The sequence below is a fragment of the Hirundo rustica genome, chromosome 2, assembly GCF_015227805.2.
Source record: "Hirundo rustica isolate bHirRus1 chromosome 2, bHirRus1.pri.v3, whole genome shotgun sequence".
Taxonomy (NCBI): Eukaryota; Metazoa; Chordata; class Aves; order Passeriformes; family Hirundinidae; genus Hirundo; species Hirundo rustica.
Genome location: NC_053451.1, coordinates 3,806,989 through 3,827,252, shown reverse-complemented (window position 1 = coordinate 3,827,252; position 20,264 = coordinate 3,806,989). Strand labels below are relative to the sequence as shown.

The window sequence follows — 20,264 nt, the reverse complement described above, 5'->3', positions numbered from 1 at the left end:
TGAATTCAAACTACACTGCTCTGGGTTTTGTCCAGTCAGGTCTCAACACCCTCCAAAGATGACGAATCTTCAGATTAACTGAAACTGAGCATTCTAGTATCTTATTTGCATATTAATATTGGCAATATAAATGTCATATTTTACATGTAACTTATTTATTTAATTGAAAAAAACCCCAGTTATTTCCAAGCGTCCCACAGTATTTTGGTAAAATGAAGTTCCAGTATCCATGTCCCCAAAAGGGTAATTTTAATTAGATATATTATTTTTATTCCTTGACCATAAAATTTTGAGAGGTTAATATTTATCTGGATTTCTAGATGTCAGCTTTCTTTCCCAACCGATCCAAACTGATCTGAAATCAGTTTCTTGGTAGAAAGCATAATAGGTAATACAGGCAGTTAATTACTTCTTTGAAGAAGTCACTTTTCAAAAGACAAAGAGAGTTTCTTTGGATGAGGATATAATCAAGAAACAGAAGATAGTGTCTTTCTTCTAGAGCACCCAGCTCATCATCAATGCACCCAGCATTCATCCAAAAGGAACTTTCTCGTTTTTTCTCGAGACCCTATCTCTAGTGCACCTGGGAATATATTAGTGGGCTTTCTGTCATCCTTTTTAATCTCTGTTTTGTATGGTTGGGTGGTTTTTTGTTGGTTTTTTTTTTGTGGGGGTGTTTTTTTTTTCTTCCGGTTGTTGTTGTTGTTTTGTTTTTTTTCATATTAAGAGTCTCAGGTGATGTTTCATTTGTTAGTGCCCTTTCTTGCAGACCAGCAGAATAATTTGGAAAAGGCTCCTTACCCTCCAGTTCCTTACTGGTGTTTCCATTGGAAATGTGACTGGTTTGATGAATGCTCCCAGTAATTTCATGGCTTCTAATGACTTTTTTTAGGAGAGCAGCGGTGGTGAGGAGCAAACTGTATGAGTAAACATGAGTCATATTAGAGAGCACAGTGCTTCATAGATTAAAATAATCCTTCTATTTTGGTTTCTTGAGAGATTCAGCAACTAACTGATGTGGAATGGGCTGATCTTGTAATCTTTTGGAATTCTCATGCAGGCAATGATATGCAAGACTCCTGTTAAATATGGAGAACAGTAGGATGTGAAGTGAAAGTACAGCAGAATAGCTTGTGACTTGTGCCATAATCACGGGCATAAAGAGAAAAGACCCCCATCACACGATTTTTTTGTGCTTGCCCTAAGATGACCACAGAATCCATTATGCTGAAGCAATTTCTCAGCCAGCGTATTTTGCAACAGTGATACAAAACACAGTATATCTATCAGTTAACACAAGTAAAATCACAAACATCTAAGATCAGACTAAAATATTTTAAATTTCTCAAAAACTTAAATGACAATATAATAAAAATTAATAAATGTTATCATAATCTTGGAAAGATCTCACACCTACAAAGAGCCTCTAGCTGAAAGTATGTTGGTGACCATTGTTTTTTCCCAAATTTGCCCAGAGTTTTCATTGTTCACATATGCAAACTCTCCACCTGAACACTATAGTCTACATAAAAGGAGACTATTTCTTCTCGCACTCTTTGACCTACTTACTCTACATAGTTTAACTGGCCACAATTCTACCTCTTCACAGAAATGGGAACTTTTTATAAATTAGGTATTAAGAAGGTTTTTCATCCAATGGATGCAGATTGCTTTCAAAATCACCATCTCTTTTCTTTCTGTGCTGTCAATGAACAGATTAAATGTTAAGTTTTATCATTCTCAATTCCATCCATTAATTCAACTTTTTTATGTCTCAACAGTCTAAAATAAGGAATGTTTCATGACAGTAAAAGGCAGTTTGTCAAGATCCTGCCATGCAAGGTACCTGCAGCCCCTCTCAGCCTATCTCTTGCAAAGTTAGTAGTTTTTATTATCTCATCACTCAGCATGCGAATATTGGTATTTTTTTTTTTTATGTTATGAGAAAGGACACAAACATTTGCATATTTAAAATTTGTTCTAATTATTCCACAATAAATTTATCAATGGGCCAAACTTCCAAAATTGTAGCTAACTAGAGTGTGCCAAAATCAATTGGAGTTACCTGCCACATGATCCGTTTTACTGATCTGAAAGATTTCTGTCGTGCATTTTATCACCTCGTCTATCTGAAGCAATACTACACTAAACCTTTACCATCATTCTTTATTGATTTTTTGATACAAACTGTTTCCCAAAAAAAAATCTGATCTGTCAAATTTATATTGAAAATATACCCAGCTATTAAGCTTTGTTGAAATGAATACTGTAGCAAAACATTGTGTACTTTTCAGAACAATGTATTCCACTGTAAGCTAAAATATTTTGACTATGACTGTCTAATCTTTATTGCATCAGTTTTAAAAATTGTCCTATGTCACTTTCATGCACTTTCATATTACTTACGCTGATTATCTTTAGTTGTTTTTCTGGAAATTTATTTTTATTATACACGTGATTCTTCTGAAGCACTTTGGACACTGAATAAACATTTGGCCTGATGTATGTATCTGCTTTACCCATCAGCCTGAATGAAAAACAGAATCCTGATATATTACTCTATTCGGTAATAAAGTCATACATAACACCAAAGAGTAACAGCAATATATACCAAGACAAGATGACCTTGTAATTCATAACTTTAAAGAAATTGTTTTATTATCTGTTGACAATCTTTTACTTCATGACTGTTTTTTCTTAGTTTTCTTTTTCTCTTCAGATGATGACACCTTTAAAACCCCTGTATTGCTATTTCAGTGCAGATTTCATCATTTAAATACAATAGTGCCAGCCTAGTTGTCAACATCTCTGGTTCTTTATTCTCAATTCTTGAACTTTTGTCCAAACCCAATTGTTCCCAATGAGTCCTGCATGAGACACATGCAATATTACCTGATCAACATGGGCTAAAAAGGGATGCACTGTCTCACTAGGTCCTGTTCCTTGAAGTTGTTACCATAATTTCCAGCACGGCTTTCATGCAAAAAGTCTTGCTAACTAACAATCTAAACACATCCTTTTTTTACCCAGAAATTTCCTAGGGAACATTTTAGCATCCATTTGCTGACATCCTCTTAACACAAATGCATAGTTGTAATAAAGAAGCACTTCAGATTTGAAAAGAAGACGCTATCATGCAGTGTCACTGTGCTAAAAGACAAACATCTCTCCAAATTGTTGCTATTTGGAAAAGAGCACATTTGCTTTCAATATGTACTTGCACAGAGGAAGGCCAAAAGTCATGTTTCAGGGGGCCTGACCGGCTGGGTATTGTTTTGAATGAGGGATTTTTTTTAAGGGTGTGCAATGCTTTAAAGGTACTTTATGTATTGTGCATGTTTAAGGTTTCGACATTATGAACATGAACAGAATAAAAACCCCAAGTCCCAAACCATCTTCAAGCGATATAGCATTATAATATATACATTTATTTATATAATATAAACATACATGGACAACTAAAAACTCTCCCAGTTAGCCTAATTTTGATGATTTGGGAGACTGGAGCAAATCTCCACTGAGTGTTTGATAAATGGGTCCATTTCCCTTCAAAGGCTGGCTGTAGTTGAGGGTATTTTAGCTGGTGAAAGTTTAAAGATGGAGGCTACATATTTAATTACAAGGTATCAATATTTTCTAAAAAGGCAAAATTTCTCTTTCGACTCAGAAAATTCAATCCTAATACTTACGTAATAAATGAAGCACTTTCTTATTAAATTATGCTAGATATGGTTTGTCCCTTTTTCTCTCTCTCTCTTTTTTTCTTTTTTTTTTTTTTTTCTTTTTAAAGTCCATTAAACTGATGTCACCACGATTTCTTGGTTGGCCCATTTTCCAACAGACCAACTGTCAGTTCCTGATTCTGGAGAGGATTACAAATGCAGCCCAGAATGTGAGGAAGGGAATGCAGAACAGATTGAACACTGAGGGGAATCTGAGCAATGCAACTAGCAGAGATGAAAATGCTGCAAGCCTGCTGATAGACTGGAAGGGAGGAGAAGGGAGCCAAAGGAACTGGAAAATGCAGCCAGAAAACTTGTGAGACAGTAGGTACAAAAAAGACAGATTTATAACAAATTAGAAATAATAATTATTTCTAAAAGGCAGCAAAGTTCAAGAATGCATGATCATAGAGAATGATCTACAGCTATTTATAGTAGATACCACTACTGCTATTAACAAGTCCCCAACTAATTAAACAAATACTCTCTGCATTTAATACAGCATTTTAATTAAGCTGTAAATAGTCATGGTTACCTAAAACATTGTGAATTTTTGGCTAGAAAATGGATTTTATTATCTGTTTACGAAGAAAACCAGACTAAAAATATGGCATGTGCCCATCACTACTTCATTCTCACCTAATTCCAGGATTCACACAGCAACATTTCTTTAGCAGTTTTGTGTAGTGTTATATTTTCTCCCAGTTAGCTGAAATCGAACAACTCTTTAACAAGGTATGAGATCAGATATATGCAATACACTGTCCCATTGATTGAAGACTAATTTCCTTGTATTAGGAGTGGAGAGAAATGCACAGTATTTCTATAAGGGAGAACAAGACACCTTTCATAATTCTCAAATTAGAATCAGATTCCAAGAAAAGAAAATATTCTTAAGTCAGTTGTCTGTAGAGTGCTTAAAATTACATTGAGCTTCCTTTTTAGAAGAGATGTTAATAGATCAATTCACTTAAGAAGGAAATCCTTGGTATTTCATTTTATTTAAAAATTGTATGTATATGGAAATGAATTTTCAGCTCCAACTTTTTATTGAATTCCCTTGTCTTTAAAATGTCTGCCCCTCCAGCTGCACTCTAGGCAACATCTGAGTTTCTGTTGTGAAATACTACAGACTTCTGACAAAATGTTCTTTGTGAAGCCCCCACCCAGCGTGAATGGAGAGTTGGATCCATGGATGCAGACTGTAAAAATTAAGTGCACTAGGAGAGACACGTCTGAAACTAAAGATACAGATTTTTTTTTTTTTTTTAATGTGAATAGCTCTCATTATAGTGTGCTTCCCCCTCTGACAGAAAGTGCAATAAATAAAAAATAAGGTGATAAAATTTAGTCCCCTGTTTTCTTTAATAAGCAAAAAAAGAGCTGGGGAATCCATGAATGGTAAGAACTTTACATTTGCCTTTCATTTATGGTCTCAAAATGTACTTTACTTTTTAAAAGGATCTAAAAAATTCCTGGGATTAAGAAAGCTGCTGCCTTAAATATCGTGTCAGTCAGCATTGGTTGTGGCATTATTTTAGACAAACTAAGATTCTGAATAGAGTTTTCTTCTAATGCCACATTCTCAAGGGTAATGAAAGTAATCATAAACTGTATCACGCAAAGCTACGAGCTTTACAGGGCTGTGTTTCCTTTTAAATATGAACCACACAGGATGTAAAAACTGTTGAATGCCACTTAAAGGAATTCAGATGGGATGCAATTCATGCAGAATTTTTATAGCGCTGTCCAACACTCTTTACATGTTGTATGCCTAAGTATTATTTCTAAAATGTAAACACCTTTCATGTATCGGTGCAAATGTAAAAAGATCAAAAAATGAAAATATTCAACTTTTGTAACGAAGTGAAATTTCAAGAAATCAAAACACAGGGAAAAGAAAAGCCAAAGAATCTACCCAAAGTAACTGAAAACTGTACAAAATACCCTCAGAACTGCATAGAAACAATTTTCACTAATATCCAGAAATATTTGTGGTGTCTTTGAAGTCCTTTACCTAATTCTTAAATCACATGTTAGAAGTTAATCTACTTCCTCTTCACTAAAATCACAGAAAAGAGTGATTTCAACCAAGTATTTTGCTTCTTAACATGGTTTAACACTTACTGCACTTTTCTTCGAAAATATATTAATTCTACATAGCAACTACAACAGCTGTATTTAAAATTACAACTCAAAAAAAGGAATTAGGGAAATAATTTCAAATGCAACCATTTGTTTTAGCTAAAATTTAGGAGCTTTCCAAAAGCATCCCCTACTTGATTTTTAACATCAAAACTTAATGATATACTTTTCCATAATTTTACAATAACCCAAATTCTAAAATCCTCTTTAGTCAGCATATATAATTAAATATTTTGAGCCTCTGTACAACTTACGTATCAGCAGGATGTAGGTTAAAAGTTGCACACAATTAAAAAATTTCATTGAAATATTCACTGAACATTAAAGTGCTAGGAGATTTTGGACTACAGTTCATATAAATATTAAATCATTTTCCATTAGGTGGTGGGAAGTGAACTAAGGCAACCAAAGCAAAGTTGTTTTATTTTACTTACTCCCATCACATCACTAATAGTTGCTTTACTTTGTGAAGAGTAAAATACAAATAGGGGTATTGAAAAGTAAAAAAAACCCTTTTTTTGCAGTGGAACAGTTGAAGAGAGTTTTCCTGGGGCTGCAAGCCAAAAAAGCTTTCTAGGCCTCTATTCTCTCTGTAACATAATGCAGTTGACCATAACCATGTATTTAAGTTACTGCTGCCATTCTATTTTTGTCATTTTGTCAACCAAAACTACAATGCATTACCCCTAGTAAGTGTTCCTCTGCCTACATTTGTCTTCACTGAAGAAGTTCCATCGTTTTTCTGACTAAACTTAACTCTGCAGACATAAAACACATGATGAGTATTTTAAAAAGCCCTGCTATATACAACAGTACTACCCAAAACAGCATAAATATGATAGCAGTGAAAAACCTGCCTCAACACTCTATAAAGATTCAAGCTTTACTCTTACACAAAATTAATCTCATTGCTTGTGATCAGTTTGATATCCCTTTATTTTATTGTATATTCATAACTTAATACATGCAGGAAGTGACAGTACTCCAAGGGAGTCTAGAGATAGAAAATTTAATAATCACAGATTATAAATGATCTCCAGCTCAGGCAACCAGGTTGTAGATTCAGGATGATTTCCACGAGGAGGGAATATACAGATCAAAATCACTGCAGTAACTCTTACCCTGTTATCCTGGTCTTTCTACAGCAGTCACAGCAGAAAATCCTTCAACCTTATAAACAGTCTTCAGTATATAAAACAAGAAAACTATGAAGAACAAAGCATTTTCCCTCAGGAAATTTCCTGCACTGGCCCAAGTGGGGAAAAAAAAATTGATTGTTTTCATCTACATCAAGCACTGATTGTATACTGTGGGTAAATCAGCGAGACTTGAGATGAAGTCAAATTTCTCATGGAACTACTACCTGATAGAGAGAATTAGATTTTTCTTACCAAGGTGGTTTACTGCATGTTTGTCTTAATATACTACTATCTATTCCACAAATGATATACAGTATTTTGCAGGTGCGTGCTTCTGGAAGAACTCCTCCATTACATTTTTTTTTTTTTTTTTTCCTCCTCTTCAAGAAATGTGTAAAATTTCATAGAAGCTCAGCTTTCTTTTCCAATTCTTTTTGATGTGTTTTATTTTCAGAAGCAAAGGGAAAAATGCCACAGCAAAAGAGCCTCTGAAATTTAAAGCTGAGGTAGGGCACCGAAGGGACAAATTCAAACACTGTGTTTTACTGAGCAGCAGAAACAGTGAAGTAAATTCCAGAATGTGCTGTAAGCTCGGAATAGGTAACTGTACAACTCAAGTGGGCCAGACCTAAGCACACACAATCCCAGAGGAGTGTGGATCTATATGCACATCTCATGTTCCTATATAGTCATGACTGTATATATAGAACTCAAGTGGCTGCACATTGTAGAAATAACCAGCTTTTGAGCTGACAGCTCATTCCACAGCTGCTATATTCCATTGTGGAGAAATGAAATACTGGGAAAACAGCACTTGTTTTTGGAAGGAGCCTCTTCAGAATCCTGCTCCTAAGGCTACGTCTGTGCCAGCGCAGTGCCAGGGCTGGGCAGCGGCTCACAGCTGCTTTTTTTCTAATTACTTACACCTATGATTATTCTGACACATGATGGATACACAAGGCCAGTTCCTTACAAAATTTAAACATTAACTTTTTTTTTTTTTTTTTTTTTTAATTTTAAGCTTCACTTGAAAAGAAATTCCAATCCCTTTAAAGATCAACACATTTAAGTGTTTTTGTAAGGTAAAGTTTCAAGCACTTCCACTACACAAACATATAACGATTAAAAAAAAAAAAAAAAAAATTGCCAGAGGAAGAACCTCATTAGTTTCTTGATTTGTAGACTAAAACCTGCTCATTCCCTAGTCAGAGACTCAGGTAAGAAAAAGTATTTAAAACAGCTTTGTGGAGACACCCATCTTCAAAGCCAGGGCACAGATCCTGGTTTATTTAATAGCTCAGACATCATTTCATTAGCTGTGAATGAAGTGCCTGTTTTGAATTTACAAGTAGACATCTTATTTGCTTTTAAGTGGTTTGAAAATATTAATTTGTGCTGGCTGCACAATGCAATTTGGTACAAAGACCTCAGAGAGCTTTTTCTCCTGGGACTGGTATTTTCACAAGAGCAAGGCTGTGCAGAAACACAAGCAGAGTTTCTGACAGCACTCAGGTCTAGGGTTTTTTTCTCCTAAGTTGACAAATTCTGCCCTTACAGACTGCCTGGTGATGTGGATTTGGTGCTGCACTGAATTGGCTACACCACTTGTGGCTCAGGTGGTTGGATTTTGTCAAAAATCTCCACAGTTTTGCTCCAATGGGCAGTGTAAACAGTCCCCCAAGACCCTCACCTACGGGTGAAGTTCATGGTCCTGTTCATAATCAAATACTGCATTACATGGACTAGCACTGTTATCAGTTATGGCAATTCCTACACTTGATTTTATCCAGAGGAATTCTAACATTTGAGATTACATAAGGGAAAGAACAAAACACATGGGATTTCACTACATCTCTTCAGTTTTCCTTAACAGATGCAATGCTCAGTATGGGCCGTGACCCTTCCATCAGGAGGGCAGAAAGCCTGAAGTCAAATGTCTTTGGGCAGTAAGAGCAGAGGGAAAGAAACAGAAACAAGAACAGCAAAAAAAAGACAAATCTTGATGCAACCACATGGGCAGTGAAAGCAATTGCCCTCAGTTATTTTGTCATGGAATGAAAAGCTAAAGCTAATCCCCTTAGCTTTCCCACGTGGAAATGGAATCCAAAACTAATCCTTTTACAGTAGCTATACCACATGAAATGGGGTGTTTAAACAAATCCCCTTAATCATCACGGCAAGAATCAGGGAGGTAAAGTCAATCCCCTAAGTAGCCTACACGAAAAAGGGAACCAAACAATCTTCTTAGTTATACTGTTAATAATTAACTTTATCAAGCCTTTAAATATTTTGATATAAAATTATTTGTAGCATTCTTCCGACATGCCAAGAATCAACAGGAGGTTGCAGTAACACCTATGGTACAACATTTCTGTCCAATTTTAATGGCATAAAAATTCTATTGCTCACTACTTCATGACCTGTTTGCCATAGGCATAATGCAAGAGTATCCATGTATCCATCAGCTGAGAGAGAAAACAAAATGTTGGAGTTCTTCCTTTAAGAAAATGCAGAAATTGGGATTATTCCTTATAGCATGGAGAGCTGATGAAAAATACTAACAGACATGGAGAGAAATCACTGAACAAGTCCATATTGAACATATCATCACATTATTCAGCTGTTGTGTCTGCTAAGTTAAACTTTTACTTTTTGGGTTTTTTCCTTCCTCTACAATATGCCCAGCTTTTAACACTACTAGGAAATCTAAAAGAAACATTTATTAGACTTCTTACACGACAAAACAAAAGGTCAGATAGAACACCTGAGCTCTTCAAATGCTGTTCGACATCTCAACAGCACTTGTGATCTTTCACTTTGCTTCTGAAAGTCATGTATTATGTTTTAAATTCCTAGGACAGGATTCTTTGGATTAAATACAGTACCAGAGGATTATCCTCTTAAATCTAAAATACAGTTATAAATTATTATTCATAAATATATGTATTTTATACTGGGCTCCTTTCTATTTTTTCCTCCATGGAATTATGATTATTTGAAATAATTATGTTTCCTTATTAGCAGCCAACAGACATATATACAAACTATCTATTTTCCACTTTTTGAAGTAGATTGGTAGGATTATGTGGAGAGTATCCAATTCTGCTGGGATTGCTTACATAAATACATAATCCATGAGGTAAAGGCCTCTGAATCCAGCTGGATCCCTTTGCAGGGTATTAAGTTGTGTGAAAATTACTGTCTGAAGTGTATCTTATTAAATCTGAAGTTTACAATTCTCTGTATTTCAGAGTAGCAATTGCTGCATGCTTTATTTAGTTAACTGTTCTTCAGAGAAGGGTTTTCAAGCTCAAATGTACCAGAGTTTTGGACATCTACCGGCAGAGAGGGCAAAGCAGAGGAGAATTTCTTCAGCAACCACACTTTCAGTCCAGCTGGAGTATTTTTTTCTCACTTGGTGAGAATTCCAGTGGAGCAGAAAAACTATTTGGATACTGTGTTTTCATCCTGGCAATGGTTAAAACTCCTGGTACCCACAAACATCCTATAATCCTGTCATTTAAAGCACCATCAGAACATAAATGATTTACTGCAATTTGCAAAAGGGACTCTGTGCGCCTGTGTAAAAGAGGCTTAGCGAATGCTTCAAGCTTGATAATCTGGTTTCTCTGTACTTTTAAAAATTCATTCCACGTATTTAAACGTCTGTAAAAGGTTCAAAAGTAAAGTTGGCATGGTTTGGGGGTTTTTTTTCAGATTTCTTTTCTGTCAGGTCTAAGCAAAAGCTCCCAATATAAGGTCAGACTACTGCAAATCCTTAAGAATATATTATTTCTTTTGTTTTTCATTATACATAGGAGATCCACTTCTAGAATATAAATTATTTCTGGTACTAAAATTGATTTAGAAAAAGGAGCAGTTTGGTTAGTTTCCCTAAATTACTGAACACAGCATCTGAGTAAAAAGCAGCAACTGGTCCTCAGAGAGTGAAGCATCTGCTGCTTTTACCTTTCCTCTTCGGGGGTGGGGGGGGGAAAGTGGCTTTGGAACAATTCAGAGAGATTTCTTTTCAGAATATCTAGATATTTATAACCTACTTTAGCATTTATGAGACCATTTCCTAAGCACACTGGAATTTCAAAGGGTATTTCCCAAGAGTTCAGCACAGCAGTTCTGAAGTCTCTGAAAATACAATGGCTCAGATAAAGAGGTGTTCAGTATGCACCTGGTATTTCCATAAATATTGCTTTCCTTCCACTTTATTTTGTTCTGGCCTTTCCTTGATTTTTTACTGAGGGCAACACTCGGTAAAAGTCATTCTTTCTTTCTCCAGGTGACTGCACAGTGAAAACTAAATTATAACAGAAAATATTATATTTAATTTGGAATATACAAATGAGTGAGTTTTTTGATTTTCAGAATATTTGCTTGACAGAAATCATAAAATTCTGGAACCCAACACTGCTGAAAAGACACCCAACAGAACTTAACCATTCTTCCTCCTTCTACCCACTGTGTTTTCCTTCTCAAAATACAATTCTTCATATTAAAAAAAAAAGGCAAGAAAGTGTTAATTTTCACTAAATTGTACTTTCTTTCTTTTTTTCCCTTACTGCCCTTTTTGGTAAGCCAAAATATTGTACACTTGTGAATGCAAGAGATGAATGTGCAGCCTACACAGACTTTAAAGCTATTGTTTGTGCACTGAGTGCATCAATGTGCAAGCCATGTACTCTTATTTTTTTAAATTTCCAACCAGTCTATTTTTTCAAAAAAAAAATTACAGAATTAGCATGCATTCTGTGGGGTTGCACAACTAAAAAAACTTAAATGTTTACTGTGCTCTACCAGTTAGAATAGTTCTCACACCTAAAATGAGAAACTTAACAGAAAATCAAAATACTGCTACTGCCACTCTTTCCCCTCTTTTGATGTATAATATACAATATACATTGAAAATAATCAATATATTCAATAAATTTTCCCTTCACTACGAGTATGTATTGTACACAAGACTATTTAAATTAAACAGAAATGGAAAATTAATGCAAAAAAGATATGCAGTATTACTATCATCAGGTTCAGATTTAGCACACAATACACTAACAATACAATAAATTGCATTTGCTTGAGCAGTTCAGAGACTGCTCCTAATGCTGCACTATTACAGATTATATATGAGCTGTAAGTATATATGGCTGTTCTGTACTGGAGCATACAAATCTGTCTAGAATCCTCCTCTATTAGATTTGCTTCCCTAGAAGTGGTTTGTGGGTTTATATTTAGGTTTTGTTTGTTTGTTTGTTTGTTTGTGGTGGGGTTTTTTGGTGAGGTTTTTTTTTTTTCTGGGAGGTTGAGGTTTTTTTAGGGTTTTTTGGTTTGTTTTTAATTTACGACATGTCACTATTTAGGCTAGGAATGGTTTAGATTTGTGACTGCACAGTGACAAGCACCAGTGGGCCCAAAATGTGTTTGCAATATCCAAGTAAGAACATGACCATGTATTTAGTCAAGCCTCTGTGGAATCTACAATTAGATGTTCCACACAAAAATAATCAAGATACTGTGCAAGTATATGTACGAGAAACTGAGGATGACAAATATTATCTCATTACAGTGCCAGCAAATTTTGTGAATTTACCTATTTCTGATGGACCATGCTACCATAACCCTGCACCCACCAGACTCTCAAGTTCCCAGCACAGACACAGCTAATTCTGTGGCCCCAGGGTTTTCCTTGAAAATTAAAATTTTTGCCCTTTTACCAAGAAATACAGGCAAAACCAAAAATTTAGACAGGCACCCATCTACCAGGACACTGACAGTCGCTGGGACATTCAGTTTTCAAGAAAAGCCTTTATGGTCTAAGAGATACTCCTAAAAGAAACACAGAAACTGGACTCTCACAAGCAAGTCGTCTTATATGAGCAACTGCAACTCCTTTAAGAAAGCTTTCCTAGACATTTAACTAGATCATGGATATACCTAATTGTTTAATCTCTGCAGCTAGAAATTAATCTTGAAAAACTTACCCCTCGATTTAACCTTGTTCCTCAAATAATGACTTGACTGACAAAAAGGATTCTAAATATGGTATTGCAGAGGATGGTATCTGATTATGCCCAAATTACAGCTCAAATACGTGACTGCCAATATTTTCTCTTAATGTCATCTCTGTAAATTCCCCATATTGTGTGAAAATCTGATTAGCTTCCCTTCCCTTCCCTTCATCCCTGTTAAATGTTCTGACAGCTAAATCCCTGCCTTCTATTAAAGAGCTTATTAAAACCACAGCCTCTGTAACACCTCTGAAATTCTGCTGGTGAGCTTTCACAGATGTAACTACCTATTTTGACCACAGCTGAACTGCTGTAATAGAGGGAAGAACATAGACTTTTGGATGCCTTCTTTTTTTTTTTTTTTCCCCTCAAAAAACATCCCCAGTTCTTAGTTAAAATTTGCTTCTTGCTACCTCTGCAACATCTCCCCACATAGCTGCAGCTGCCCAAGGTGCCCAAGGGGGCCAGTGGCATCCTGGCCTGGGTCAGCAATAGCGTGGCCAGCAGGAGCAGGGCAGGGATTTATCCCGTTGTACTCGGCACTGGTGAGGCCACAATTTGAATCCCGTGTCCAGTTTTGGGTCCCTCAGGACAAGTAGGACATTGAGGGGCTGGATTGTGTCCAGAGAAGGGAATGGAGCTGGGGAAGGTTCTGAAGTGTTATGAAAAGCCACTGAAGGAGCTGGGGTGGGGGGGTTCAGCCTGAAGAAAAGGAGGCTCAGAAGGGACTTTTTCACTCTCCACAACCACCTGAAAGGAGGGTGTAGCCGGGCAGGGCTCCGTCTCTTGTCCAAGGGAACAAGCGGCAGGATGGAAGGAAATGGACTAAAGTTGCACCAGAGGAGGTTTAGATGGGATATTAGGATTTTTTTTTTCATGGAAAAGGTTACCAAGCACTGGAACAGGCTGTCTAGGGACTCAATTGAGTCCTCAGCCCTGGAGATGAGTGAAGACAAGTCACTGTGCCACTTACGGACATGGCCTAGTGGTGGACTTGGCACTGTTAATTTGCAGCCAGACTCAGTGATACAAATAATTTCCAACCCAAATGATTCTAAGATTTGTTTGGAAGTGAAATGCTTTCAGATAGAATTCTTTTCGTGGTATTGCTGTTTTATCCTGTAACTTTCACACAACTTGGATTTTAATTATGTTTACTGTGTCTGTAACATAACTCTCTGACACAGAGTTAATTTCTTTCCAGCTGCCCTTTGGTGCTATGCTTATATTGGTGACCAAACTTCCTTATGTATAAATACAGTTCAAAGACAGCTTACTTAAGAAAATTAATAGTTAAAAATATTAAGTATTGTAGAAGAATGTTCCAAGATATATTCCCCCCATAACTTCCTGAGATATAAGTTAAAAGATGAAGGTGAAATTGGATGCAGCTGCATTGAAATGTTTCTTTCAAGGAAAGGCACAGTGCCATCTGTGAAAACAGTACCAAGCCATTCAAAACCTTGTTACCATATACTACAGAAATGTCTCCTAATTAGCTAAGAAGCAGCTGAAAAATAAATTGTTGATTAATGCATTTACTGTAAAACAATTATTTTAACAGAGAGGGTAATATAAACAGTCTGGTAGGGAAAAAAAATCAGTACTTTGACAAGATTAGTCTCAAAAAATTCATAACACAAGAAGAACAGTAATACCGTATATTAGTGACAGTTATTAAAAACAAAATTAAATCCCCTATAGAATGAAGATATTTAAACTAAAATTATTTCCCTGGATAAATCAATAGGAAAATTACCAATTGACAAGGAAATGTTCAAAAAATTGTGGAAACTAAAGTAATTTCATCACTCACAGAGTTGTCAAATAATTTAGAGGACTTCTAGCAGGTTCTTTACTGCTGAGGCCATCCATTGTGTCTACACTGACAAGTCAAGGTGGCTTTTACAAGTCTCTTCCACATCTAAATGTCTCACAGCTTTGTGCTGTGAGTCTCCTTGCCCTCCTTTTAAAATGATTTTTGGAGTGGCTATGCACAAGTTGGGCTTGTTCAGTCTGGAAAAGGAAAGGCTGTGAGGGGGACTTTACTGCACCTTCCAGTGTTTAAGGGGGCCACAAGAGAGCTGGAGAGGGACTTTTCACAAGGGCATGGAGTGATATGATGAGGACTAATGGCTCCAGATGGAAAGAGAGGAGGTTTAGATTGGATATTTGGAAGAAATCCGTTCCTGTGGGGGTGGCGAGGCCCTGGGACAGGTTGCCCAGAGCTAAGCTGTGGCTGCCCCATCCCTGAAAGCGTTCAAGGACAGACTGAATGGTTTGAGGTTTGAGCAATGCGGTCCTGTGGCATCCTGCCCACGGCAGGGAGTTGAAACTGGACAATCTTTGAGCTTCCTTCCAACCCAAACCATTTTATGATTCTATGGCAGAAGTTTATCAGGACTGTACAGGCCCTTAAGGCAACAGTCCCCAAACCACAGCTTCTGAGCAAACTTTGCTCACAAAATTGTGTTGCAATGATTAATGCAATGGGAAATAAATAAGATTTTTTTAAAGTTACGTTGAAGACAGAAGGAAAAAAATCCTACCAACTGCAGTTGAATAAGGCATGTTATTTTATTAGTATTACTGCTAATGTGTAAAGGAAGGTTGTGGATCACTGCATTTCAGTTGCAACTTTCAGGTTTTTAAATTTCTTTCCTAGTTCTTAACTGTGCCCCCAAGGTCAGCAAACTGATTTTGGTTAAATGCTCCATTTTGCTCCACATGCACTTGAGCACTTGCACTCCCATTCACATCCTCTTCTGAAACACATGAACTTGTGTCTTCCCATTTTTTGTACCAATCAAAAAACCCCAAACCTCTGTTCTGTATTTTCAAGGTTATGGAGTGACAGTTTGGTGAGTAAAGATCTCCTTTCATAGTGCATGCTTTTTCATAAATCAATCGGTCATTTTGAGCTTCAGCCCAAAGAACAGAGGAAGTATCAGATGTGTCCATTATTAAGGTAGAAATTTTAGACACTCCATCACTAAGAAGCTAAACTGGAACTCAATCAACAAAAGTTGATGCTATTGACCTCAGAGATGTTTTATGCTGCATTTTTGTAGCTCTAAGCACTACATTTTAAATTTACCTGTTCAAAATACAAGGGAAAAAATCTGACACTCAAATAAAACACATTTCTAAGGAAAAAAAAAAAAAAGGTTGCATTCTCATGCTTCAGGAAGGATGCACAAATAACTGGGAAGACAATTTAAAAACAAAATCACATATTATATTCCTAAGGCATTGATAACACAGTTATCTTTGCAGCTCAATGATGACCAAAACTGCTGAAAGCTTACAAATGTTATGTCATGAATCTACTATAAATAAAAAGTCTGGGAGGTAAAGGTCAAGGTTCTGCAAGTTCCAAAAGAACCTCCTGAATTTTTTATCCCACTTCACCCTGGCCTGTTAAATTTAAAATCTCTGAGGCATACTCCATATTACCAAAATCCCAAGCATTATTATTTTAGTCACTCCTTAATTTAATAAAAACATTCCTTGTGACTGAGTATGACAGTAAATTAATGACTTCTGCTAATGTCACAGGCTCAAGAAAACCCATCTTCCTAACATCAAAAATATTCAGCAGAGCAGTAATCATATGTCAATGACAATTTTCTTACACACATAAACACTACATAAACACTTAAAAAAGAAGGTTTGATCAAAGTAACACATTAGATTTCAGTACTACCTGAACAAAAATTTCTTTCAAAAAACACCAATAATTCAAAACCTGTCACTCTCCTTCAGGAAACAAGAAAATCCTAATGTGCCCATCCTGGGACAAAACAGATTCTTATCTCTGCAGTGATAATCTCAATCACAGCAACGATTGTGCCATATTCTGGATTATATTAGGATACAAGAGTAACTGACATAGTACTGTGGACATAAATCATCATCCTTGGGAGTATTCAAAATGTGTGAATGTGGCATTTGGGGACATGGTGAACACGGTGGTGTTGGGTTAACAGCTGGACTCAGTGATCTGAAAAGTCTTTTACAATATTAACGATTTGATGATTTTATGCTACACTTTTCTCCCCCATATTTACTCTAGCTCTTTTTTTCAAATCACTTTGCATATTCTTTGGGAAATATCTTAATAATTGAATCCCATGTTCTTACCGAAATGTAAACTTCTTTATGTATTCTAGTAAGTGCTGCCAGTTATTAATATCCAGCAGAGGTCCTAAAATACCCAAAACCCTCAAGAGGCTGCAAAATTACTGTTTAGGGTATGTATGATGAACCAAAAAATGCATGTTATAATAGCTGTGTTTGAAATTAACTTGGAGTGCCCACGTTTTATGTTTGTATTCTGTGGCTATTTTGGAGTACCTAAAGCTTTTAAGAATTTACACAGTAACTGCAGTTACATTTTGTGTCCTTTGCAAATGTGCTGTGCACTTCAATGGAGCTCATCCCAGTGCTCACGCAAAACATTCCTCACTGGATTGTCTCATCACGGTAGATCAAAGTCCTTACTTTTTGCTAGAGTAAAAATTCCTTGATTCATTTTCTCACTGTGGTGCATGACAGTATTTACTTTGTCTGGGATTTTTAAAGGAAGTAGAACTTTCAGAATTGTAACTCAGATTGCGTGAGACTGCCTACAAAATGTAAAACACAGAAGTATCTGAGAGAGATGGAAATTATGCCTAGGAATACAAAGAAAAAGAGTAATCCATAAAGTCGAACACAGGCTGAGATTAAGAAATGTTATATTGCTTGAAATCCCTGAAGGCACAGACACAGAAGGCATTTTATAAAAATGGATTATTAAGGTGCTGAGGGTAGACAGTTTCTACTTCCTTCTGGAACAGAACATGGCAAATAAAATGACTGAAAATGGAACAAGATGTTTCTCTCAGTATTTTCTGAGCTCATTTCAGAGAAGCAAGTGATTATATGCTTCATACACAAGAATCAAGAGATAATGCAAGCTAGTATAAAAATAAGTGATACACAGTATGTACAGTGACATCAGAACCAAATTGATGCAGAACGTGTTAAATGCTCCAGAACAGTGCATCTTACTTTAAAAGTGAAACTCCAAGTGCCCCGATACACTGTGACATGCATCAGCTGGGTGTAAAGGAAAAAAACAGGTTCTGAAAGTGTTGTCACTGGCAAAGCACTGATGATTGAACTTTGGAGAGTAAAAATGCTGCTCTCCCCCATGCTCACTGTCCCCAAGGATAACAGACACTATGAATGGTTTCGTTTTTCTGATTTAGGTAACCTGATACCATATTATCAGATGCTAAAGTCTCACTTAAATCATAAAAATTTTGTTCCAATTTTCAAATCAGAAAATTATTTTTTCCTTTTATTTCACACACACACACACAGACAGACACACACACACACAAAAAAAAAAAAAAAAAAAAAAAAGGTAGCTATAACATATTCCTCCATCATAGGAATTTTTTAATATTAGACTTTATGATGTGTAACAGTTAGAATTGGATTTAAAGTAAGATACTTAGTACTCAGAAAAGCAAGAGAAGAACATAATAATGTGTACTCCTGTCATTCTTGCATCTGTAATTCCTACTCAAAACACAGGCAGCTCCACTCCCAAGAACAACTGAAATATTTCAGACAAGTCCATATTGCAATAATATCCACCCAGGTATGAGACCCACTCACTTCCAGAATGTCAGAATGCCAAAATCCAGACCAAAAAAAAACCAAAATGGTGAGAGACTTACCCCATTTAAGGGAAATGTTTTCCATCCTAGCTCTCCGAGGGCAGTTGTAGTATCAAGTAACACAACTGAAAATGGAAAAAGAAATGGTGTTTGTGGTATTGCTTGGATTAGACATAGCAAAGTATTAAAACAGGAAGGTCTGAACTTGCCATGTTAGCCAGGTTCATTTGGGCTTTCATGGCTTACATTTATTACCTAAAAAATGCCCAAAACTCATAAAAAACCCTAAATCATTTGCAGAAATCATTGCCAAATCACAGCACGCTATAGATATCTAACCATTAAAGGATATCTGATCAAACATGCACATTCCTGCAATCCCTTGCCAGGAATATGGAAAGTCTGCAGCATTAAAGATAATAAAACACATGGTTTCAAAAGTACTGTTTTTTTTTTTTTCTTTTATAAAACCCATAAAATTACCAGGAACAAAGTTATGCAATTTACAAACTGAGAACACAGAAAGACAAACAACTTCAGTTTCTCTCCTGGATGAAGAATCACAGTGTTAATATCTGCTGCAAATATTTTGCATCACTTCTGTCATATTCATGTTGTTTGTTTTGGGTTTTTTTTTTTTTTTTTTAATCTATGATAGGATGTGCACTATTGTATATCACAAAATGTTTCTGCATTATTTTAATGTTAAATTATATTAACTTCCTTTTTCACTTCCATTCACTGATGCTGAAGAAAATATCCATAGCACATGAGACATGTACCCACAGGTACTACTGCCCTCTAATGGAATAATTTCATCCGACCCTCTAACTTCAGAAACCTAAATTAGTATTTAAACACAAAATGAGGTAGTATGTAGGGTAGTTTATTTTAATTATTGAGTTGGTGTGTTTTGATTGCTGAGTTCCTCCTTATAGCTCACTAATTCTTCTTTGAATGGTTAAAGGACGGAGAAAAACAATTAAGCAATTAATTTGAAACATGACCCCACTATCCACACATTTGTGGGGTTTATATTGCTGTGCGCCATCTTCAACCTCTCGTCTGTCCAAATAATCAATGTACAGCTATCTGTAATGTGTTTCTATAAAGCAGCAGAAGCCAGGTCATGTTTTTCTGCCTTATGGAAAAGGCACCTTGGCATGGACACTGAACTTGACAGCTTATTAGGGGGAACCTGACCCAGCACCTTCCCTTCTCTTTTGTACCAGTGACACTTAGAGCTCCTCTACGTTTGAGTGGATGGTGACTTTTAACCTGAAACTGAAGTTTGCTGTCTCATCAACAGACTTACAGGCAAGTACAAAGCTCAACATAGACCACATAGGAGCTTATGTTCACAGTTTATGTGAAGAAATAAATATATTTTTAAAATATATTCAACAAAGAGGAGCAGTCTGCTCTCCACCGCTTCACTGTATGAAGCTTTGTGAATAATATGAGTATAAATTAACCATTTTTTACAATCTCCATTTTACTTTTAATAAAAGTGTCACTGTCCTCATTGAGACTATTGTCTTCCGCTTGCTTAAAAAGCTGTGATTT

General features: G+C 36.1%; 1 protein-coding gene across 4 annotated transcripts in view; it reads right to left on the bottom strand.

Annotated features, from left to right (window-relative positions):
- LOC120766126 (ephrin type-A receptor 6) overlaps window positions 1-20,264 on the bottom strand; it is a 372,678-nt gene that overhangs the window by 327,344 nt on the left and 25,070 nt on the right. For all 4 annotated transcript variants that reach the window (XM_040091493.2, XM_040053571.2, XM_040091502.2 and 1 more), the window contains exon 2: window positions 18,759-18,823. In XM_040091493.2, coding sequence (XP_039947427.1) covers window positions 18,759-18,823 — 65 coding nt within the window. The remainder of the gene's footprint in view (window positions 1-18,758; window positions 18,824-20,264) is intronic.